Genomic DNA, 25,090 nt, shown 5'->3' on the forward strand with positions numbered 1-25,090 from the left:
AAGCCTGAAGATGATAAATAGTTTTATCAACAAGCTGGGAGAAGCTAGTCAGGAGGAGTTCCTGATGTTTGGATTGTGTGGCAGATCATTAGTAAAGAGGACAGACTAGTCATAGAACTTGATCTGCACTACTTTATAATTTGGGGGTTTACAAGTGCATTTTTAGGATGGTTAGGTGGTTCTTATCAGGGAAAAGCCATACCTCTTAAACCCCTAAATTCCCAGAAAACTAATTCTGATAAGAACTTACTAGATAAATATCTAGTGCAATGACAAACTAGGTAAATACAGTGATAGACAGATAGATAGATAGATAGATTTATATTTATATAAAATCCCTACCATTACTTCCATCAGTTGAAAATGAAGAAGAGGGGAATGTTGTTCATGAGACTGATAGTTGACTGTCCAGTACTAGTTCTTAAAAGGGTCTTGAAATACTAACAAGTGCAGAAGATACATAGTAGGTATCAGTGACAGATGGAGAAAATATCTTAAGTGATAGGCTTAGACCAATTTCTTCATTTCAAAAACTTGCCATCAAAGTAACAAGAGCCAAATCTTACAGATCTAGGACATTCTGTTCTCAGCAGTGAAGGTGGTTAGCTCTTGGCACAAACTGCCGGGAAGAAGCTGAATTCCTTATCTTCGGCCTTTCCAGTTAGGACTGGATTCCTCTTTAAAGTGTGTTTTAATCGAATGCAAGTTAATGGGTTTATAGATGGTAAGTGGGGGAAATAGTGTAATCGGTGTTACCAACGAGTTCCTTTAGTTACTTCTGTGTTTGAAAACCTCTGAAAATAGGCAAGAGGGTGGAATAAAAATGTGCAGTCACATTAGTGTATTTTTGCCTTTATAGCATCTATTTAATGTTACAATTAAATAACTGGGGGGGGGGGGGGGGGGGGGGCAGTGAGGAAACAGTCAGAAACAACAGTGAACATTTGAGTGACCTTAAAATAAAGGCACCCATTATGAATATGTGTATGTCGACTGCAAAATATCTGGTTTGTGTGTTGTGGGGTAATAAAATTTGTCTTTAGGTAACCCTATCAATGTGCAGAGTGTTAAAGCAGTCCAGCTGTCTGCAATATTTATTGCAAGCACATGGTAATGTGACAAATGTATATTTGCATGTTCAGGGAGAATACGGGGAGGCTGCCTTGACCATGTAGGAAGGAGATCTGCTCTTGTTGAAGAACAGCACTGGCCAATGTTGAGCAAGTAATTAAAGAGTAAGAGGAGCAGAATAAGGGCAGTTAAGGAATCAACATGCATATAAATAAAATGTTAATAAGTTAAAAAGGAGGGGTAGCAATTGTTGGGACCACAGCTGGATGTGAAAGTAAACTCAAAGCTTTTACAATCGTTCACTGTGAGTGGGAGGGTTGGTCAATGGGTAGCAGAGACTGAGTTTTAAATAACATAAGGACAAAGTCTAACTGACTTCTTTTCATTCTTATCGGTTAATGAAAAATAAGATGCTAGATAGATTCTGTGGAACTGATGGTAAGTCATATATAAAAAATATTGGATGCCAGATGGTACAGTTCTGTATGGTTTTGAAAGTTTTAAAAAAAAAATAATTGGTAAACACTTGTAGTATTTACTTTGAAGTAGTAATGGGTTTTTTGCCAAAGTGAATCTTTTTGGTAAGCTGATGTCTTCAGTAATGTTCTGACTTAGATATTTCTAGATGCTTAAACTTGGACAAGGTTGCCAATGCTTTGGACAGCAAGGTTAGATAGAATTAAATATTTTTCTCAAAGACTGGAAGAAAGGGTTAGACCTGTTATAACGCCAAACCGCAGCCTTGTGTTACAGGTTTGGGGATTCTTTTTTCCTGCAATTTGTAACTTATTTTATGCACTGAAGGCTTATCACAGATGTGCTGGCAACGAGTGATGGGTTATGCCAGTACCTTTCCGTGGTGCTGAGGTTGTTTCGGCTGCCCGTGCCCTGGTGACATTCCTAGGGCTAAACTGATCACATGTATTTTCTCCTGTGATAGACTGACAGAGACTACTGGGATTTAAACACATTCCTCTGTTATGAAGGACACGGCTTCCTTCCAAGAACTGCTTGGCAATTGTATCAAGAATATCTGTCGCTGTTTGGGGGTTTTAGAGTACAGACACAGCCCTCAGTGGCCCCAGCTCCTCCTTTGGCTGTCCTGGTTTTCTGTGGCAGAGCTGTAACCTACTGCAGGATGTTAAAAAGTAGCACTGCTTAATTTCTGGAAGAAGGTATAGATGAAAGGGGGATAGCTCTGAGGAAGGCCACAGAAACAATCAAACACTGAAAAGCATGACCTGATGAAGAAAAACTAAAATTGAAAGAAATGTGTTCATTTTATCTGTGAAAGAGGATGGAGGCAGGGACATCCACAATGAGTCCTCTTAGCAACAGATTTGCACATTAGAGGAAGGTAAAAAACCAGGACCAACGTAGAGCTTGAAGATGGGAAAAGCAGTGAAACTTTGGAAACTTGCTTTCTGTTTGTTTGCTGTTTCTGTCTAACCTGAGTCTACCCTTGCTGTGAGTTGAGTTTAGTTACATTAGTTAAAACTGTGGAATTTTTTAACAGGCAGGGTGCAATTTCTTCATTACTGGTGGCTTTAAAGAAAAGATTAAGCCAGGAATGTAACAGGTAGAGCTGATTCTGCTGGGGGGGGTCTTTCCCTGCTCTTTCCATGGTGCAACCTCTGTGCAGTATGGTGGCTTGGAAATAAGTCTTCTGTCTCTGTGGGGAACACCTTGCAGTCTTGTCTGCTGTGTGTGAAAAAGGCATGTATATCCATGTACACAAGAGCTGTCTTCTGAACATGCCTGTAGATTACTGGATTGGGATCTGCTGCTGAAGGGGACAGAAACTTTTAAGACTTGTTGAAATTTGGCACTATATATAGATTGTGGCAGCTGGATATCAAAGTGCTTTCTAATGTGATGAAACAGACTTTCTCTGCTAGAAGCATTACTATAAAAATCTGATTATTTCCATTTTGTTTTAAAGGTGTAATTGCTGAATTTTATTTTCCTCAGCATCCCAAGTATCTTTTAATATCTTTTTTAGACCACAGCCACCACAAAATAATGGTGGTTTTTTTCCTTTATAGCTGTGCAAGGATGTATAAATAATTGAGTAAAGACATGCATAAATAATGCATTGATTTACAAATAATAGTTACAGGTTTGTTTAAATTTTGAGCTCTTTGTTTCTGGATGACCTGTTCAGAAGATGCAGGAGCAAAGGACTTTCAGAATAGTCCTGCAATTGAGTTAGTAGGGAATACACTGCACTAAGCAGTACAAGAGTAAGAACTCAAATTATTTTTTCTACCTGGCTTGTTATTATATATTTGCAAGGAAACAAAAGCATAGTGTGTTGTCCTTTAACATTGTTATGGGCTAATTCCAATTAAACTTATCCTTCTTTTTTTTTAAAACTCCGTATCAGTTCAGCTTTTGAAAAACAAAGCTTTTCTGTATTTTGTTTATACAGACACAGGATTCAAGTTTATCAGTTTCCTTCCCTTTCATTTAAATGAGAGTTCACAGCACTTGCCCCAGTTCCTTCCAAGAGTGTGGTACAAATACTGCTGCACACTGAAGGAACATGCAGAGTGCTGGAATCATGAACCTTTTAATCCTCTAAGCAACAGAAAACTATTTTGAATCTTGCTTCTGCTTTGGGAGGGCTGGAGTTTCTGATACTACAAAAGCAAATCTGCAAACTTACCTACAGGCAGCTGATGCCTGAAGCATCTCATGTGCTTGGCATAACTGTGTGCAGAATTATTGCCTCGCGAGGGGTGGATTGCCAAACTTCCATGTGTTTCTGAGCTGTTCCATGATTCTTAATCAAAGAAAACCACAAGTGTTGGGAAACTACAGAAATCTCAATACCAGAAGTTTTATTTTGGGCTAGTTCAGCCAACAGAACTGTATTTAGTTAGATTTAAAAGTATAAGGTGAAATATCTTAGAAAACTGATTTGATAAAACAGATTATGTCTGCAGTTCACATGGAAGATAAAGGTCTTGAGAAACGATCACTGTTTCTGCCTGTGTGAGGCCGTGTGGTTCGCTGCAGCATTGACTTTCAGGGCTCTCCTAGAACAGAAAGGCTGTGGCTGTGAGACCTGTAGAGCTAAATTTGTGCCAGAACTGTCGAGCTAGATTTGTGCCAGAACTGTTTCTCATTTAACTCTGTGGCAGGAACTTCAATGCCAGATCAAGTCCATTCCTTAATCGTGCTTAACTTTATATAGGAGCAGAGTTGTAATATCATCTGTCCTTCCACAGCCAGTATAAACTCTGTATTGTGCTGGGTACTGCCCGCTCTCTCCTGGCACCTTTCACAGATGGGCAGTTGTACGTCTGTGCTTGGTCTGGATCAGTCTTGTGTTACTGGGCTATCTGATAGCTGGCAGACACGGATTTTGTGTTCACAAGTCCATTGCCTGGGTGTCTGTGTCATACCCACTATTTCGTCATGGTAGTCTGCATCACGAAAGGGGTTTGGGGTTTTGGATATGTTTAAGCACTCTGTGCTATGAAGTTCAGTCAGTTGAAATTACTTTGTCATGCAGTGAAGCTTTGGTACTTGAAGAATTCTACCTGTAGTATTCTCTTTATTGGCAGAGTTATGGCTACTGGCCTTTAGGAAAAGATGCATTTATTTATTTATTTATTATTAATGTTATGATCTTTCACTCCTTTATGCTGCCACGTGTAGATTAGTAAGGCAGTGAAATTAGCTTGTTTTTTGTTTTGGGGTTGTTTTGTTTTGGTTTTTTTGTTTGTTTGTTTGTTTAAAGAGAACTGCGAGAATCTTCCAGGGTATGGTGGTGGAAGAAGTACATTGTTACAGTTCCACAGCGTGGTGCTCACTCTTGCATTAGGCTTCCACTTTGCGAATACCTAAATCTAGAGTTCTTGGTTTAGTGCTTGTTTTGGCTTGACTGAGCCTTAAAACTGCAGTCTTACATATGGTTCTAACAAAAGTAATCCTTGTCTCATAGCTGGATGTATAGGCTTAGGTCAATAGTTTAGTATGAATGTATACACTTCCATAAAACTGGACAGTAAAAACACACATGTAGTGGAATTCTATGGTGGTTTTCATTGTAGGAATAAAACATATTGTTTCCTTTCAGGATTTACGGTTACTTGTTTGGTCTTGTTTGGACATTTTCACAATGAATGATAGTTCATTGAAGATGAACTTCTAACTAGACAGCAATTCAGATCTACTGATTTTGGAGCATGAGGGGCCGTCGGAGGTGGGAATAATCAGTAAAAATCTGGATAGCTGCAAAGTAAAGTCAGAAGCAAATGGATTAAAGGTCTTTTGAGTTGCGTTGGCACTTTTTCCTTTCTGAGAAGGTTTTTAAACTAACAGCTTGAGCTGTATAAACTTGAAATATTTCTCAAGTGTTTGTTTATGTGAATTGCTTTCTAATGAAGTCATAGCTGTTTTCCGGGACACAGCGGTATTTCCTCCTGTTAGTCTTTTTTTTTTTTTTTTTTAAATGCTGCTTTCTACATTGTGCCTTAAAGACAGAACAGGCATATAGAAATCAAACATTGCTCAGGATACTTCCAAGTTTCAATTCTAATGCTTTACAATCATACTAAATTATTTGAGGCTGGAGCCTATAAGCATATGTGGAAAGAAATAGAAAAGTCCTTGAACTGCTTTAGAGTTTTAAAGAAAACCTGTATCATTGTCAAGAGTAACTCATGAAGAGGGTTTTGCCCCCAGAAGTAAGATGATTGGCGTAGGCAGCATTTGCACCTGCAAGTGCTGGATTTCATTTATGTATTTTTCATCTCATACGTGAGATTGAGCGCTAACCAAAAAGGAAAAATAACTTGACTACAAAGTGTGCAGTTTTCAGCCCAACGTGGGCATTACACATGTGAGTAAATAAATAGTATTTTCCATGTATTCTACAGAAATAAGTAACATAGGCAATTGTCCCTTCTTTCCTTTGCTATGTTTAGCTCAGATGTAATGAAATGTGATGGTTTTATCTACAGTTTGGTAATGTTTTTAATTTTTACTTTGTTTAAATAAATAGTTTCCTGTTTGCAGAACCTGTGGCTTTTGAACCTGCTAGTTTTGCAGCTTTTGCAAAAATGCATCTGTTTACTAGATGCTGGTTTACTTCAGGTAGCTGTTTTCAGGTACCTTAGGATAGTGTCAAAAAAATGACAAAAATTTTATTCTGAAGTGGCAAAGAGAGAGGAGGCCTATGTCATTGAGTAATGCAATGATGAACCTGTGAAGTCATGATTTCCTAATGACTAATGTGGTGTCTTATAGTTGAACATAAATTTGGAGTATTTCTTCTATGGTGTCTTCAGTCACGATGATTCAGCCCTGGGCTGTGGAGCTGCACAGTGTTATGTGTGTGTCAGTTATTCAGTTGAACAGAATATGCTCTTCTGGCTGTAGGTGTTGGAGGTGGAGGAAGGTTCATGTGTGTGGGGTAACTGCAAGGTCAGAAGGCCTAAGGAGACCTTACGATGTATTCATGATGTATGGATCTGCTTCATAATCTGGAACCAAGTATCTTTGGTTTAAAAAACTAATACTACTACTAAAAAAAGCTGTATAAATCTGTTTTCTTGTTTCTGTTAGCATCTCTTTTTTTTTTTTTTTTTTTTTTCTTTTTAAAGTTAACAAAGTAAATAGGCAATGTCCTTCCCAAAACACTTGAGAATTTTCGGAGGCTTTTAGTTTCCCACAAAGTTTGGATTTAATTGTACACTAGGGCTCTGCTTTAGATAGAGGCATACAAGACATAGTTGTGTTGTGGTTTTGAAACACTAAAGTAATCACATAAATATTTATTACAATTGAGGTTATCTTCTGTGGGGAGTATAGGTGTGAGCTGACTAGTACAGCCCCAGGTTGCTTGAACTGAGAAGCGTTCAGTTCTGCGTAACAGATCATGCAGTCAGGAAATATTGGGGCTTTTTGAAAATATATGCCTATGGATTGAACAGCTTTAGTGCAGTTTATCCACCTGTGTACCAAGTCCTGCAGAAAGGAAGGTTACACTTAAGAAACATCAGAAACTGTCATCTTAAAAAAGAAAAATTGATTGCTTTATGTGCCAAAATTTGAAGTAGCTTCTGGCTTACCCAGAATGAGAAATATTTAACACCTATGAAGAAATACCAGTGCTGTAACCTTCCCTCAGTATTTTAAAATGGCAACTTTTAATTGTAAATAATTTCTCTGAAAGTAATTTTGAATAGCATTTTCTTTTCTTCTGTTGCTGAAACGGACAGTAATCTATAACATTTGTAAAAAAAATAAATATGTATTTGAGTTTAAAAAATGAAATAAAAATGAACAGTCTCTTTTATATCTGTTTTTGTCAGTAGCAACATGAGTTTAACTGTTTCCTGTTTACCAATATCTGTAAAATACCTTTTTTTTTTCCTTCTCCTCCTCCTTCTTTCAGAAGTGAAGCCAACGTGCATATTTAACAGCATGGAATATTATGATGGGGACATGTTTCGAATGGATGCTTGTCGTTTTTGTCGATGCCAAGGTGGAGTCTCTATTTGTTTCTCTGCCCAGTGTGGTGAGCTACACTGCGACAGGTACTATGTGCCAGAAGGAGAGTGCTGCCCAGTGTGTGAAGGTACAGTACCTTTTTAATCCTGTTTGCTTATTAATTCCACTGCTTTTTCTTTTTTTTATTTTTGTGCCTGTTCAATGCAAATGAACAAACAAGTACTTTATTTTGTTCTTCTGAAGTTTGCAGGTTCCTCCTTACTCCAGTTTACTTCTACATTTTTGCTGTGTCTGAGCATGCTGACAGTGCTTCTCCAACATTGACACGCTGCCCTTTTTATATAGAGCTGTTTGGGTTTCCTTTCCCTTCTGCATCAGAACTTCCTTAGACATGGTCAAGTGCGCAGTACACTCTGGGGGGCCTCCTTCCCAATGGACATAAGCTGTTCCTAGTTTCTGCACCAGGTATTTAGACAGGCTCCTCCAAAGCAGCAGTGCTGGCCCTAAGGTGCATTTCCATTGCTTTGCAGCCTCTGTCTTCCAGTCTTGTTCTGTTCAGCTGGAGCAATGCGTACACCTTCTCTAAAATTATAGTCATAGGATAGAATCATTTAGGTTGGAAAAGACCTTTAAGGTCATGAAGTCCAACCATTGACCCAAAACTGCCAAGCCCACCACTAAACCATGTCCCTAAGTGCCACGTCAGTGTGTTTTTTAAACACCCCCAGGGATGGTGACTCCACCACCTCCCCGTGCAGCCCATTCCAGCGCCTGACCACCCTTTCAGGGAAGAACTTTTTCCTACCATCCCATCTAAACCTCCCCTGGGGCAGCTTGAGGCCGTTCCCTCCTGTGCTGTCCCCCATCACCTGGGAGAAGGGACCGACCCCCCTGCCCACAGCCCCTGCCAGGAGCTGCAGAGAGCGATAAGGTCCCCCCTGAGCCGCCCCCTCTCCAGGCCAACCCCCCCCCCCCCAGGTCCCTCAGCCGCCCTTGTAAGAATTGTAAAGTCTTCTAGCAAAGAAATAGGGCAGTAATCTGACCGCAGTGGTTTTCTCTGCCTTCTCTGCCCTGTTGAGAGCCATCTCCCCTGCTTGCTAGGCTTGCAGTCCTCCTAAAAAGGGTTCTGTGGAAATTCCACATTGACCCTCTTGCTTTTACACTAGAAAACACTTGACGGGTCTTCTGCCAGCACACAACCCAGATCCCAGCAAAGGGAGATGGGGCTGACGCTCTGCGCTTGGATCTCACTCCGGTGGGGGTCAGGTCATCGCTACGACATAGACAAAAGGCCTGTCAGGCACTCCTGGTCCCTACGTTTAAATGTGAACTCAGGAATGACTTCTCAGCAAGCACAATAAGCTGGAAACCTCAAATCCTTTCCTAAGCGGAGAGGAATCTCATTACTAATGTCACTTTGAAACACTTTGCAGTGTGCATAATAACAGTATTCCTGCAGTTCCTTGCAGAAGCAAATAAGCCAAAAGATCCATTAATGTTGTGCTTCATTCCAGACAGAGACTTATTAAAGTAAAGAATCTCATAAAAATGAGTCTAAAAGAGGCACCTGTAAGATTTGTAACCTCCTCAATCAGCACAGGATCTAGTGCAGGATACTCTTTGGGTCGCTTGTTTTCTTACAAACTATTGAGAGCTTCTTCAGAGATCTAAAAAAAACCCCAATGGATAATGAAATATCAGGGTGGGTAAGGTAGGAAGTCATTCTTTAAAGAATATTTGTGGGTTTATATATTTTAGTGTTTCAGTTCATATCAGGTAGGCTGATAAATGGTGTTTACATGTAAAGAAACTGAAATACAGATGCTGTAGTCTTAAGTATTCTAACGAGATACCAGTCCACATTTGCCCTGTGTTTGTGTCTGGTCTAGACATTCATTCATTATTGACTATAGTTAGAGGCAGGATGCAGACTTTTTGGTCTCTCCTGGTACAGTTGTTCCTATGCTTTTAAGAGCCTTCAATATATGGGGGGAAAAAAAAAAATCAGTGCCATACCATCATGTAATGATAGACTGAAAAAGTTTAGAGAAGGCATGTCTGATGTAGCGAAACCCTTCCTAAGTGCAGATCCACTCCTGAAGAAATTGCTGTATGAGCTGCTTTCTGGCTGTAGAGAATATATTAAATCCGTTGCTTTTTTGTGTAATTAACTATTTTTCACATATGTGTATATTCTGAGATTTGGCGTTATGAAATCATTATGACAATGTATGTAAATGATCTATGTGTGTATATGCTGTATCTGGGCTCTCTGTATCAGCTCTATCATACTCAGATGTGGGTGCCGATTTTCCACATTGGACCTGCAGTTCTAGGTATTTCCTTCACCCTCTTTGGTGTTTGAAATATTCAGCTACCTTACGAGTTACCAATAAATTCTTCTGCCATATCATCATACAGTGCTAAAAGTTGATTTCTCCATTTTTCCAACTTTTGAATCAGACTATCAAGAAAACCTGCTAACATGTCATTTTGGTTAGGCCTCCAATGGAAATTTATTTTTAAGACAGGTCCTTAGTAGATAGAGTAAAATGGATCATGGTTTGTAATTGTTGACTACAATCATCTTGTTCAGGTAATGACTGTGATTTAATTTCTGCTCGGCTGACTGAGATGACGAGTAACAGGGTCTTTCATCAAATCATCCGGTGCTGTTTGGCTTCCTTGTTTCTGTTGCATGCTTGTCTGATAGGGCTTATAGCACTAGATCAAGGTAGTCAGAGTGCTGACTTCTGAATGATTGGATGATAAGGTATATGTTGTTTTTTACTATAAACGTGTCTTGATTTAGTAGAGTTATTTTAGGTGAGGCTAGACAACTGGCTCCATTATAATTTTCCTAGTTCCTTTAAGCACTTAGAAAAAAGAAAGCTCTGATCCCTTTCTTAATTAAGTCTGGTTAAGTGACATCTGAATTGACAAGGTAAGTCTTTTAAATGAGCAGAATGTATACTTAACAGCCTACCCATTCATGCTTTTCTAGTTGGTGAAGAAGTGGCATTTTTACTACCTGCTCTCATTCTATATGTTTATTTCATGACTGATTTTCAAGGTGATTGTTTCCTAGTAATGTTTTCTTGATGATGGAAATTTAAAGAAATATAATGCTTTCTTCTTTTCTGCAACAATTTTAAAATGGCAAATGGTAAATTTGATGTGTGTTGAGTAGCACAGGCACAAGCCCTTCTTGCCTTAGCTACAGGAAGAATTCTTTCTCAAAGTCCTGTAGGATACCTCAGCATCTGGAAATGTAATTTCCTGGGCTCAATTTCTAGCTTTAAGCACTACTGATCTTTTAAGGGTACCAGAAACTTTGTGCTTTGAGTTGCATGGGAGACTCTTGCAAATAACACAAGTCTTATATGGCTTTTCTGTGCTTTTTCTGTATTCCTGTGTCAATCAGAATCTCATACGTGAGTTGAATGATAAAATTCACTTCATTTGTGTATGATCTGATTTTTGGCTAGGTCAGAATAGTAATTACATATGCAAGGTAATCCTAAAATATAAAAGGTTCAAAATTAAGAGATTAGGAAACATTTTCATTTTCAAATGACTTATTTTCCCAAACACCTTTTTTTTATATTGGCTTAACCCATTTTGCTAAAATTGGGAATATCATTAAAATTCAGGATGGGAGTGAATGCCAGGTAGAGGTAGAACCTGTGCACAGTTTCACTCCGAATGTTCAGCTTGATACCATCATAGAGGTATGCAATGGCATTATAATAATGCAACAGGTATTAGCACTGCTGTTGGCTTTATCTACACTTAAAATGCATTGCTTACCTTTCAAAGGGGAGTGATGAAATTCCAAGTTTCATTCATTCCTTTTTTTTCCCTTTAGGACATCTCTTTTCTTCCAAGTCCTTTGTATTTAACATTTTTTTGAAAATTAACTTATAGGTAAATTACTTGTGCTTTTTTGATGTCTGCTATCTGTAGTCTGCTAAACAATGCTTTTAGTTATATTTATTGTTTTTAATATATTGAATTAGCTTTGATATGTAATTTTTATTATTCCTTGCTTTGAAATCTTGACCTAATTACTGTACATTCTTAGGTATTTAATTTTTGAGTCTAACATTTATCTTTTTACTAGCCACTGTGATAAGTTGCATACGTTCACATCATGCATACTTTTTTACTATTAATGTGTTGCTTATCACATTTCTGAAGAGTAAAATGTTATTTCTGAAGAGTAAAAGCTGCTTTTATTTCAAGTCATGAATTAGCATATACAGAGTTGCATTATTTGTTTCCATGAAACTTGAGAAGAAATCTTACATAAAGTATGTTTGCCAAAATTCTGTTATTTAAATACAAAAGTCTTAATATTTTTGCTAGCAGTTAAGTTCATCTTGTGGCTTTTAAGGGGAAAAAGCTCCAAATGAAATTAAGTTGAAAACTGAGCGAGATCTTCTGTTCATGAAAACTAGTATATCTCCAAAATTTTGGTGAGGTGTAGTTTAAGGCAGTCTCACGTGTTTCAGCCAGAAATGTGCTAGAGGTCTCATCTTTGCTCATACTCTAAAATAGTGGTGCAATGCTGACACAAGACACTCCAGTGGTTCACTGAGGTGTTTTCAGTTTCCCTCAGAACTTGTTAAGTTGGTACAAAAAATAGATTGATAGATCCAAGGTCCATATTGTTCTGAAGAACAAAATCAGAAAATAAAAAAAATTAAGCCTCGTAATTGTTACATACAAAACTTGAGTTGAAATAGTTAAAAATAGAACACTGAATTTGTGGATGTTCAGTATAAGTTGACTTTTTCAACAGTAAGTTTCAGCATCGACATATCTAAGTTGTTACTTATTTTATCACTGTATGGTACAGTGTGGTTCTTTCAATGTTTGATGGTGACTGTACTTAACCTTTCCAAGGTTATGTGAAATCATGGTATTGTAGTTGTTCATATGTAAAGTTTAGGTGTAAAAGGGAGGAAAAAACTTGCAATTCCTCTCATTTCAGACCCAGTTTATCCGGTAAACAACCCTGCTGGCTGCTACGCCAATGGTCAGATCCAAGCTCACGGAGACCGCTGGCGAGAGGATGACTGTACTTTCTGCCAGTGCATCAATGGAGACCGGCACTGCGTTGCAACCGCCTGCGGGCAGAGCTGTCTAAATCCTGTTAAAGTTCCTGGGGAGTGCTGCCCGGTGTGTGAAGGTAAAACTGGTATTTCTCCTGTTATGTTTTGGTCTGTCATGGCTGCTGCTTACCTGGTAATTTCTGGTTTACTTGAAAATTCTGGAGGATTAAGTAGCTGATACAGCATTGCCTGTGACTGAATAAACTAGCAAGGGTGGAAAAAATAAACTACACCTGTATGTGGCAATGCCCAATACTCCTTTGGCTCAAAAGGGTATAGTAAGAGATCATTTTAAATCCGCATGGTTCACTAATTTTACTCTTAGTTTGGCTTAAAGGTTATTAATAAACAAAAGAGAAGTTAGATCAAAATATTCATCAACTGGTATCACTGATAGTTGGATAATTCCATTTTTCATATTCATCAGTGTCATTTAGTTACAACTCAAAATATCTTTGCACATTATATTTGATATTGGACATAGTTATTTCACTGAAACTTACAAAAGATGATATTATCTAGCAAGACAGATTAAGTTTTAGAGTTTAAAATGCAATTTTCATTATCTTGTGGAAATGCATGTTTCTTTTATAACTGACTCAGTTCTTGATTTAACTATATGGTAAATGCTTGCCCAACCTGGCAGTATAAATGTGAAGATTTTCAAACTAAGACATTAAAAATATATATATTTTAATTGTATATATACATGTACATTCAGAGTTGCTTTTCATGGAGTAGTTGTTCATCATGAAAAACACCCGATTGCTAAGTTTAGAAACGATTAAGCTAGACCTGTCTTCAGAGCCATCTTCACAGTCTACTAATGCTTGTGGGTGCTCAGTGAGCTACCACTTATATTTTTCCAATTCCATCTCTGATGGAGCAAAATGAATTTTGTATAACTGCACATGTCTCAGGGCCCTTTCTGAGCTCCAGTATCCATCGAAGTTCACAGGGATACTTACTTTTTAGGATAAATCTGAACAGTGTAAAGATTTCTTACAGGTGCTCTTTCATTCCAAAATTCACATCACAATATGTGAAGAAAGTGTCTGATAATGTATAAAAGCTGCTTGTCGATTGTAGAGAGTTGCAACTTGCACTGACTTGATTTTATGATGAGAGAGCAGGTTAACTGCTTTTTAACCCTAGTAATACCCTCATGATGGGTATCGCAAGAGTATGTGCTATCACCCTTCATTATTTAGTGCGTAGGTGAGCAGGCTTGGGAAGGTAGTAGAGAGCTTGATGGAGATATTTTCAGTATGTTGAGGAAGGAGGTTCCTCCAATTAAAGAAAGATAGCCAAATGTCTCTTGTTTTCCTGTTCCAGATTGGAGAAAATGGATGAGAGATAATTGGATTAAATGCTTATCTATATCAGAGTGAAATGATTATGATGAACCGTGGGAAGCAAACATAGGGTAGAGCATAGCCTTCCATTTTTAATTACTAAAGGTTGCAGCATAACCAAGCTGGTGCTTCATAAACATACCACAATACAGTGCTTTCAGGACACAAGTTAGCTCATCTGGAATAGGTTAGGAAAATCTCTTCTATAGCATGCTTTTACTCTTAGAGGCAGAAGCAGCTAGCAACTGCTTAAGTCCATAAAAGTTGTTCTGCTTTTGTTGGGGGAGGATGGTCTTTGGTGTGGTGTTAAATTATACTTATACAAATGGTGTCAAATAGATCAAGGCTGACAACAGCACCATGGAATGAATATTTAAATCAGATTCTTGTGTCATCTTAATTGTACTTTCTCTGAAAATAATACAACTTGGTATTTTGTTGGTCATTGTTAGCTGTTGTATAATGTACACTTAATTGTAGTCATCTGGTTTTGAGTGTGTCATCTGGAGGCAAGTAATACTGAATGGTACTTTGAGCAACTTCCTAAATTTTAAGCTTAAAAGCATCGCATCTGACTTGGTGTTTCTTTGCTAGCACATACTGCCAAGTAAACAGTCAAAGGGCAATAAAATTACATAAATGATGGAACCAGAATTAGTGGAAGTGGTTTTAGTTCATACCAGCAGAGGATTTGATCACCAGGGTACTAGTGGTCAGAGGATACCTGAAAACACACTTGCATCCTCTCTTTATTTCTTCCCTTCCCGCCCCCACAGCAAACAAACCCAAACAAAACAGGTAATTATGCTCTGTAAGGCCAATGTATTTAATTTCAGGAATTCAGGTTTGGAAATACTTCAAGGATCAAAACTCTGGACTGTTAAAACTCAGCAGTGAGTTCAGATGCTAACACTGAAGATTCAGAAAGAATGAGTTTGCAAGAAGCAGTTGCACATGACTTTGAGAAATTACTTAGCATCTGAGACTTAACAACTCTTTCTGCAATAATAATAAATCAAAAAAAAAAAACCCTGAGAAATGAACCAGTCAAGGGTACCAGTAAACTACTTGAAGTTCTGTTTTGGGGCATCAAACAAGCTGAAGGCTTCTATGCCTTCAGCTAATCTAGTGATTAGCAGCCTGAATAAAAATGCCTACATATATTAGAGATCAAGGTGTTACCAAACTGGAAGTTTAATTATGGAGACCCATTTGTCTTTCTGGATATGTTCACATTTTTCTTTGAAATCCTACATTAAGAAAATCCCAGAACATTAGTAAAAAAATAATAATTTGTTAGATGTTGGCTGTCTGCGTGCTGTGTATTTTTAAATTATTTATGAAAAAACTAAATGTTTGAGCTGATGGCAGCAGGGACCTGTGTATTAGCCATAGATTTATGGCCCACCTCCAAGGTCAGATAGCGTTATGTGTCTTAAGCCTTAAATCTGAGATTAGTAGTGTTTCTACTTGGACTTTGATGCATGGGTAGAAAAAAGTACGGTGCTTTCTTTGCAATACAGCTATTGCTTGCTAACCCACTAGGCAAAGGGCATTTTAGATTTCTGTTCTCTGGTTTTCTCCTTGTAAGTAGGACTGAACTGGGGAAGTAACAGTCCTATGGGAGGACAGGCCTTAAAAATATTCCTTCCTTTGCACATCTTATTGCCCTGAATTTTGGTCATATAGTTTTAATGACTACATGGTCCTGTCTAAAATGCTGTTCTGTTTCTGTCATCATCCGGCTGGCTGACATCACTGTTCTCTTGAACAGGTAGGCTGCATGGGTCAGTGCTCCTTCCCCTTTTAAATCAGCTTCTCACTCATTTTCCTGAGCATCATTCCTGTTCATGAGGTTCTGCTGCCAATACTGTGTTGTCAGTGACCTGCAGGGGTGGTGGCATCAGAGAAGGAGGTCCTGGTGGGGAAGCTGGCAGACAAATCAATCCCTTGATTTTAATGATACCAATGAAAAAGATGTGCGGTACATTTGGTGAAGATCTACAAGCAATAAAATACATTCCAAGCACAGTTTTTCCAAGGAAGTATTAAAAACCATCAGTGTCAGCCATGTGATGTTTTTCTGTTTATTACCCCATTAAACCTGCCTATCTGCAGCTTAACCTTTATTTTGCCATCTAGTGTATTAGTGGAAGTGTTGACTGAATAGAAACTGAAATGTTGCTAATGTTGCACCAAGAGCTTAAACCTGCTATCTTGGATTCTCCAGTCTGTTGCCCTTTTTTTTCCTCATCCTTTGCATGTCTTATCTCATATTGTTCAGCAAAGAAAACCAAAATACTTATCTAGTGTGAGCTAAGTTCTGAGATCACTGATGTTATGTAGTACTTTCAACTGTATGGTAGAATACTGTAGTATTTTTAGCTATGAAAGTTATTCAAGAAAGGAGTTCAAGGGAGAAAGCAGTGTAACAGTGATATGTTTAATGAATGGGCAAAATTAATGTAAACTTAGCAGGTGATTTTGAGATAGTATTTTACTAGTTATTGTAAGGATAAACATACCTCATTTTATACTTTTCTTTTGAATGGCTACCAGTTCTCACTCACATCTCAACTCACCCTGTAAAGTGTTAAATCCATAGAGAATGTACCATAGTGAAATAATGTAGGTTTTGTAGATCAGTTTAAAATGACCATGTTCCGAAGTTGTATTATACAATTTTGTCACGAATATACTTTACTTTTCTAATCTTACATGTTTGTTATGTTTCTTAATTAAGCTATAGCTCTTTTCTCTTTTTGCATGAACTACACTTGGGGGGGGGGGGGGGAGTGCGACTAGCGCAGAATGTAGGAAACCATTACTTCTCTTCTAGAATCTTATTTGTGCTTCACCTTTAAAGCAGGAAGAAGACTGCTGCCTGTTGAAAACTATTGTTTTTGCCAATTTAGTTGCTGATGGACCAATTCAAACCCCTATTTCCATTTAAAAATAGGCATCAGATCAAGAATAATGTCACACACTTTATATGCTTACCACTATTTTTTAAAAGGTTTAATTTCTCATCAGACTTCTGTTTACACATAAGAGAACCCTCTCACCAGCAGCCAGCTTCAATTGTGTGATCTTGCTTTAAGGATGTCAGGTATTAGCTCTTCAGTATGTGAAATCAAAGATATTTCTATCATTTTTTTTGTTTTGAGTGATGAGGGATAGAGTAGTTTGTGGGACATGAAACTGATGGACAAATTGTAGTCAAAGCTGCATGTGGATCTGGCCTGGCTGTGGCTCATCTAGAGTTAATGGTTATTAGTATCGGTCACTTCTGACTTTCCCTCCCCTCTGTCTTTGATCTAAATGCTGCTTCACCTACAGTTCTGCCTATTCAGTTATTACCTGGCTATTTTATAATAGGTTTCAATGAAGAAAATCTCTATTTCTCTGGATAAGTGTACATTCCTGCAGCTAGATAAAGATAAAATTGTTCTTAGATTACATTTTCAAAAACTTTTGCAGTCAGAGATCAAATACAGTGTAGTAGAAATTCTTTGAACACAGGTTCTTGAAATACCAGCACGGTATGTCAGCACACAAATGTGTTCGCCCTTTGAAGACAGTAAATTCAGACTAAACTAGAACATTCCTGCTTCCTCATGAAAAAAGTCATGGTGTTCTTACTACAGCAGTGAGAAAACGAGAGTGCAAGGATTGTTGGCTGAAGTTACAGCTGTTCACAGTTTTCTAAATTAGAGGTCAAGGAGTAGCAACTGTGATAGCAAAGGATTATTACCATACAGACTTGATTTCTATCAGTTTTCCACAGTAAACCCTTTTTAATGTTTCTTTACACGCTGCTGTATACATACCCATAGCATATATCCTGTATGTGTGTATGTAGCCCACACGATACACATTCCAGTGTTGACTGGACTGCCAGATTGGCTTGAAATGTATAATTTTCTGAATGCTTGTCTGGGGTTTGCTGGATTTGAGGAAGAGGGTAACTATGCAGCTCCCCTCACCCCTTCCATGCTGGAAACATGTCTACTGATGCTGCTGGTAGAAGAAGGAGGGTGAATGAGGTATTCTAGGGGCGTTATGCTGGAGCTCCCTGGTAGGATTGGTGGGGAGGAAGAAAAAGGAGCCTGGGGTAAGTATGTGGAGGACAGGGATATCTCTGCATGTGATGCTCCAGTATGAGGGGTTTGTACATGGATTTACTCTTCAGAAATCTGTGGGCAGCCTTTCTTGAGTTGCATTGTAGTTGGTATCCACTAATATCTGTGCTGGGTCTGGCTCTGATGTTTTCACTAGCTCAGATCGAAGCTATATTTATTTTATCTACAGACTACAAAGCTAAAAAGGCAGCCAGTGTCTTGGAGAGCATAGTGTGAACTCATATGTTTGTTATAAAGCAGAGAGTTGGCAGAAAGGTGTTGACCAGCTTCAACAAGGGAAAATACAACGTGCTACACTTGGAGGAGATTTTTCATGAGTCCAGAACCAGAGTAATTGTTAAATTGCAGTTCTGCAGGAGAAGTCTGGTGATTAAGGGGAAAGAAAGTTGAACATGGATTTATAGAGCCTAGAGAAGGCAAACACCATACTGAAATTACAACCAAGAGTACAGTGCAAGACCTGAAGTGATCCTTTTTGCTCCCTTTCCCGTGGGTGGCTATGTCCCTAGCTGACGTAGTAGGCTCTTGGTTCTTTTCTGGGCACTGTTCCTCTGAAAAAGATGGAAGCAAGCTGGAAAGAGTCAGAAGGACAACTATGAGCACAGTCCACAATTTGCAAAACATATCCTAGGAAGACAGACTGAATAAATTGGGTTGGTTTAGCTTAAAGAGAAAATTGTGAAGTCAGAATGAGAAGATACCAGTCTTCAAGTGCCCGGAAGCTTCTTGCAAAGAAAAGGGTAGGACAAGAAAGAATGGAACTGAATTGCAAGAGGGAAGATGTGTTTTACAGGAAAGCAGAAGGTTGTTGAGGAAATGAAAATTCCTCCCTTGGCTTGTCGTTACTAAAATTGTCTCTTTGATGCATTCAGGGCGTTGCAGCTTGTGTCTTCAGCCTCAGGGAAAGGAGATTCCCTCAGGATATTGCATGCATGACTGAAAGCAGTAAGGGTACTTGGCATACAGCTTTCCGTGTTTATGCAGGTGATGGCTGTGGCCCACCCATATGTAGCTGCTGGGTTTTTTTCAAGTAAACATCCAAGTGACAAAAGCCCTTTTGGTGAGACGTCTTGTTTTAGTATGTCTGCTTCTGTCACTTTTTTCCTGTTTTCTGGCACTGCAGTGCCTGTGGGTTGTGCAGGGGATGTAAGGTAAGAGCCCAAGGTGTGAGCAGGGGGCTGCCTGCCCTGAGGCGGCTGTTTCTGGGGCCGGGGGGGAGGCAGAAGGCAAGGGTCACGGGCAAGGCGAGAGGCTGGAGACAGAGGCACATGAGACAGGTTACTGTGGAGGAGAAGGCCTTCCTTCGCCAGCCTGTCCCCAGACTGAGGCTCTCCAGTGGACACAGCTTTCCAGGGCAGGCGCCTCCTTTCACCGGTGAGAGCTGGGAAAGGCCGGCCCATCCCATTCTGTGGATCTGACACAAAGATTTTGTTTTAAGCTTCTGATGGATGCTTTGATACCGCTTCTACAGCTGCTGTAATCATGTTGGTCCTTAGGGATTTGCCTTTGTTTAAGCTATTATCTGTGTAGTCTGTGGGGGGGGTTCTTTGTTTTCTAGACTATCTCCATTCAGAGCTGAGGCACAGGGAACATGGCGGCCCTCTGTGCTTCCCCCACAGCTTTAGAGCTGATGGCTTCCTGCAGCACAAGGAAGTCTCAGAGAAAACCCGCTTCTATAGATCTAATGAAAACAGACAGGCAGAGGGGAGAAACTGATTTTTCAAGTGCTGTAAGGGTGTGCTCACACTTCAGACTGGGAGGTTCTCCACAGGAGCTGGTCTGTGTGGAGTCACACCTGGAGGTAACCAGATCCATTGGCCACCAGCTGCAGGCAATACTGCTGCTGACAGAGCTGCTCGCCTCTCCCCTGGGCTAACAGTTGTGGATTTTCTAAATAAAACTGGTGTGGTTTTAAGTACCACTTGCATTTTTATTTAATTTTACCCACAAAAAACACACCCTGAATATTGAAGCTTAAAATAGCTATTTAGTGTCAATATATAATAGCATATGAATAACACCAAACAAGCTACAGTGATAGAAATAACCATGTTTCCCTCAGGCCATCTGCATCTGTGGACAGCCATCTGCAAATTGGAATAATAGTTGTGTTCACAGCAAGTAAACTTGGTGAGGGTACTATGGAAAGACCTGATTATTTATGATTTTTTTTAACAAGCTAATAAATACAAGTGCTCAGCACTGGCACTGATAGCAGAAATGTCCCTTAGGAAAGTCTATGGTCACTTCAGTTCCCTCCTATCTCCAAGAGGCTCAGGCTATTCATAGGGAAAGCTGCAGCCCAGTCTGCTGATACACAGTAATTGGTTATCTCACAGTACATCCTTCTGCGTGAGAGCCCTCAGGTACAGGTGGCAGGGTGCCAGCATAAGCTGTGAATAAGAAATTAAGTGTTAAACAAAATCCCCTCGGAGGATTTTCATGAATAAGGCCCACATTACTTTGCTGTCATTATGGCTGACACTCTATCTTCACAAAAAGAAATTAACATTTTCATCAATAAAGGGCTCCAAACTCTAGCTGAGATGTAATTCAGTTCAGTTCCTTTAGCGTGTCCAGCACTTCATTAAGTAAAAACAGGCAGCAGAGCCCAGTGAAAAGAAATTTGATTCATTCAGGGTGAAGTCAGTGCTACTGAGCAGTGTTCACCGGCACAGGATTTGGGCCCAGAGATCTCCTTAGAGCGTGAAGTATCAGTTATTGTTCGGCAGCAGCACTGTAGCTCTCAACCAGCCTTTTCATCAAAGTCAATTAAGGGATGCAAACGCTGTGCTGAAGAGAATTGGGCTTACGTTTGCCAGATCATGATTTAGCATAGAGATTTTAGACAAGGCAGCTGAGCCTGTTGAACCACACCATCCAGGGTGTAATGAAACCTACTGCCAGTGAAAGTCTCCCTGAGTTTAAGATAGCCAGGAAGACTATACTAGGGTAAAATAATATTTTCCTAGTTTTCAGTGATTCGACTGTTAAGTTCAGTGGAAGACTACTGAAAGGATAAAGAACTAAAGAATCCTAATAAATACATGTCAGTGCAGCTAAGGATGTCTCACTTATAAAGAACTTCACAGATTCTCTAATGAATTCTTTTCAGCACCTATAGCATTCATAGATTTGTCCCAGATGCACACTTATTTAGTGTGTTTGCTGTATGTTCACCTAGTAACAATAACTGAATAGCCTTCTTAATCTATTTGGACATTTCTTGATAGACTTAATTGATTCTGCTTTAGTAAAGGTAGTTATTTCTTAGTGTCACTCCGCCTGAAATTGTCAAAAAAAGCCTTCTCAGTATTAAAATATATTGGAAGAGGGGTATACATACCTGTTGAACCAAAAACTGGAACAATTTGTTATGGCAGACAAAAGGTTTTAACTTCACATCTTAGGAGTGGAAAGTTTGTGAGTATTTGGTTCCATCACTCCAAAAAGAAACACACACACACACACACACATCCCCATGTGGCTTTGGTTCATAGGAGGCTTCTTCAGTTTACAGCAACAAAAATAGTCTTCGTTTATAATAGTTACTTTCAAGGAAAAATACATATTTAAGTATTTTCAGGTTGACAGTATGAATAAAATTTGAAACAAAAGCCTGCCAAACTGAACTATGTGTTTGGAGGCATTGGTGAATACATTTTCAGAGTTATTTGTGACATGAGAAAATTATACAATCTTAAGTCCTTGCATACCTTTTATAAATAGTTATGTGATGCTGAATTGTTGAACCCTGATCATTAACACAGATAGCTAAAAGCTGGGAAAAAAAATCCTGCAAGTCATAAGGTATTTCAAATCCAGGAAGGAAATTCTCTTGCCTAGGACTGGGGACTGGTATTTTTCATGTAATGAACTGGAGGGGCGGGGAAGGCTGGAATGCGAACTATGAGGATGGAAAACATTTAGTCACTCTTGGAATGATATGAATGTTTTTACAGGAAGCTTAAGTAAACACACATGCTGCTGCTTAGTAGGCTGCAGTTAACTTTTTTGGACAGCAGACAAAATCCAAACAAGTATGCAGACTCGGATGAAAGGCTGTTGAGCAGCACACCCTTCAGGACTAGTTGTTAGCCACTTATGACATAAAGCATTAGGTAAAAAGTTAGACCACTGTTCACTTTTTTTTTCTTAATTTTTGTAGTAAATGTTTGACTAGTAAATGTTTGAATGCACTGATGCTGCATTTCTTTAAATCAGGTGGTGCTGGTTTCGTAGGATCAGAACATGTAAATCTTTTGAGGTTTGTGTTATACTACAGAAGAGGGAGCTATTGCACTTCCCTAAACAGGCGTGTTCTGTATTACTGATGTTAGGGGTCTTTCTCCATGTATAGAACATGATTTTGACTAATTTTTCCTTCTTCCCTCAGAAGAGGTTTTCATTTCATGCTCCCAATGAGATGTTGGGCTTTCTAGAATCCTCTGCTCTTGAGCTTATTCTTTGAACATTTTGTACACTTCCTCCAAATATCCAAAGACTGATCCCTGCAGAATCTAAATACACTGTTATTTGTTATGAGTCATTCTCTCTGGGGTTAAAAATCATTGTGAATTAAATGTGTAAACTTCAGACAGTTATTTTTTTGAATTTGTGGCTGACCACAATAAGACCTTTATACAAAATTTCTTACTGTTGTGGCCCCCTTGCCAAAAAACAAAAAAAAAACCACACCAAAACTACAAAACAAATAAATAAATTTAAAAAACACCCAAAAACAAAACCCAAAAAAACAAATACCACAACCCAACCCACAGTTAATTATTGTTAAAAGTATTGGAAATATTCATGGGCAGAATGGGTAATGGAATTAATTTATTTCTTTTCCCATTTATACTGAAAAGGGATTTTTTTTGTGATCAATACCACTGGTCTAAAGTTAGGGAGAATATACATAGTGGTGTTCACAGGTGTATATAAAGCTTCCCTGTGCTATACACTGAAAATGTATTTCTGTCTTTCAGCCATTGTAATAATAGGTACAAGGAATTAATCTACTTTATCTGACAGTCTTTAGTTAAACTATGGACTGGTTCACGTGAACAAGATGGGAATGTGAAAGAGGAGGTTGGGGAGCTGTAGCACTGAGTGGTAAAGCATACCATCCCACTCCTCATTCTGTAGTTCTGACTACATAGTCTTCACATTTAAGTTCAGATTATTTTTAGACCTGGTGGCTTCATTGTGCCTCATAACAGTTAATTTGTTGTGCTTGAGAAGTTTGTGTGTTACTGTTGGTATGAACTTCCATGTTGAAATGATCTTGACTGTAATTTAGCCTTTCAAAAGTACACATGCTTCTTCTTTTTTTTTTTTTCCTTTCTTTCAAATATTTTTCCTATGCATGGAAAGAAATCACTGGCAGCTTTATGTTCCAGTTGCATGAGCAATATTCTCCAAATAATTCCTCAAAATATCTTAATTACAATGTACTGTATTTGTGTTATATAGTAACTATGAAAACAAACATCTGAAACTGGTTTTAAGCATGCCAGTAATAGTCAGTATACAAATACTGAATAAATACAAATAAAATACAAAATAGTATTTTGATGGGTTCCAGGGATGTATATATTTTTTATGTCTATTAATACAAAAATTATTCATTTGGCAATGAATTTTTAAGGCCTGTGCTCCTAAATTCCTTGTAAAAGATAGGTACTTGCACTGCACTGTAGTTTGCAGTCTTACAATGGACTGGATGAAATCCATGGTGGTTTGGCTATTCAAAGAAGGATCTCAAAAGATTATTTTCAAACTCTGTATAGTGATATATCTGTAGAGCTTATGATTTCATAGTTTTGATGAAGAAACGTGTTTCTATGATGGAGATTGAAACATCTTTGTTAGTGTGAAGTTGGCTGGAAATGAATTTTTTTTTATGAATACAGGTAAACTTGTATATAAAAAACCCATAAGGCAAGTAAAATAAGCATTCATGCACACATAAAACACTTGCAGCTTTGGGGCCCAAGATGTCCTGTGTTTGCCTGGTTTGAATACATATACATGGACTGCTGCCAGCCCACACTGGGTTGTAGTTTGTTATTACGGCATTTGCAAATAGTGTTTTGATATGTTTGAGACCCTTCACTCCAAACCTTGGTAGGACTTGCTAACTTTGAAGCATGTGCATTTAGAGTAATGCTGAATAGAGCTGTGCTGGGAGCACTGATGAAGAGAAGTCAGACCTGTGTCTGCTTAGCTGGAGTAACCATTGTACTTGAATCAGAGTAACTAAACCCAGGTATTCGATGCATACTTTTGTCAAACTAATATAGCAAGGAAAAATACAGTAATTTTATTATAATAGAGATAGCTTTTTTTCCCCTTCTGTATTGATAGGGCAATATTTATGAATAGAATACAAACTGGAATGATGAAGTATCGTAAAATACCTGTCACCTTATATTTCTAGTACTTTTAGGTTAAGATACGTGATGGTCCAGATATCTAACAATTGATTAGAAACAGCAATAGGCAGAAAAACACTTAGAACACAGTTGTTACTTCCCTACTTAACCTACTTACTTTTGTAAAAGCCCAGAGTAGGTATTTCCCTCACATGGTTTTACTGAAAGTGTGAAGCAAAACCTGTTTTGAGTTAAAAGTACTGCATTCCAAATGAAGCAAAGCAAAGTTTGTTTTAAGTATTTTCCATGTAATAATAGTAATAATAAAAATAAAAATACCTTGCCAAAAGGTGAAGCATGGGTAATGTATTAACTTAAGAGAGGACAAAAAATGACACTGATTAAAGGTGGCTGTGGCTGTCACTAAATAATGCTTTGGAAAGAATTACTGTTATAACTGCCTGGAAGACATTTTGCTTATTGAATTAAAATCTACTCTTTAAGTCATGAAGTAGATTTCAGAGAGATGATGTTAGGCAAACAGGTACTTTTATTGTGGAGGA

At 38.5% G+C, this 25,090-nt stretch overlaps 1 protein-coding gene across 2 annotated transcripts in view; it reads left to right on the plus strand.

Moving 5' to 3' along the window:
* CRIM1 (cysteine rich transmembrane BMP regulator 1) overlaps positions 1-25,090 on the plus strand; it is a 188,329-nt gene that overhangs the window by 117,763 nt on the left and 45,476 nt on the right. For both annotated transcript variants that reach the window (XM_055816289.1, XM_055816288.1), the window contains 2 exons: positions 7,481-7,663; positions 12,533-12,730. In XM_055816289.1, coding sequence (XP_055672264.1) covers positions 7,481-7,663; positions 12,533-12,730 — 381 coding nt within the window. The remainder of the gene's footprint in view (positions 1-7,480; positions 7,664-12,532; positions 12,731-25,090) is intronic.

The sequence above is a fragment of the Falco peregrinus genome, chromosome 11, assembly GCF_023634155.1.
Source record: "Falco peregrinus isolate bFalPer1 chromosome 11, bFalPer1.pri, whole genome shotgun sequence".
Classification (NCBI taxonomy): Eukaryota; Metazoa; Chordata; class Aves; order Falconiformes; family Falconidae; genus Falco; species Falco peregrinus.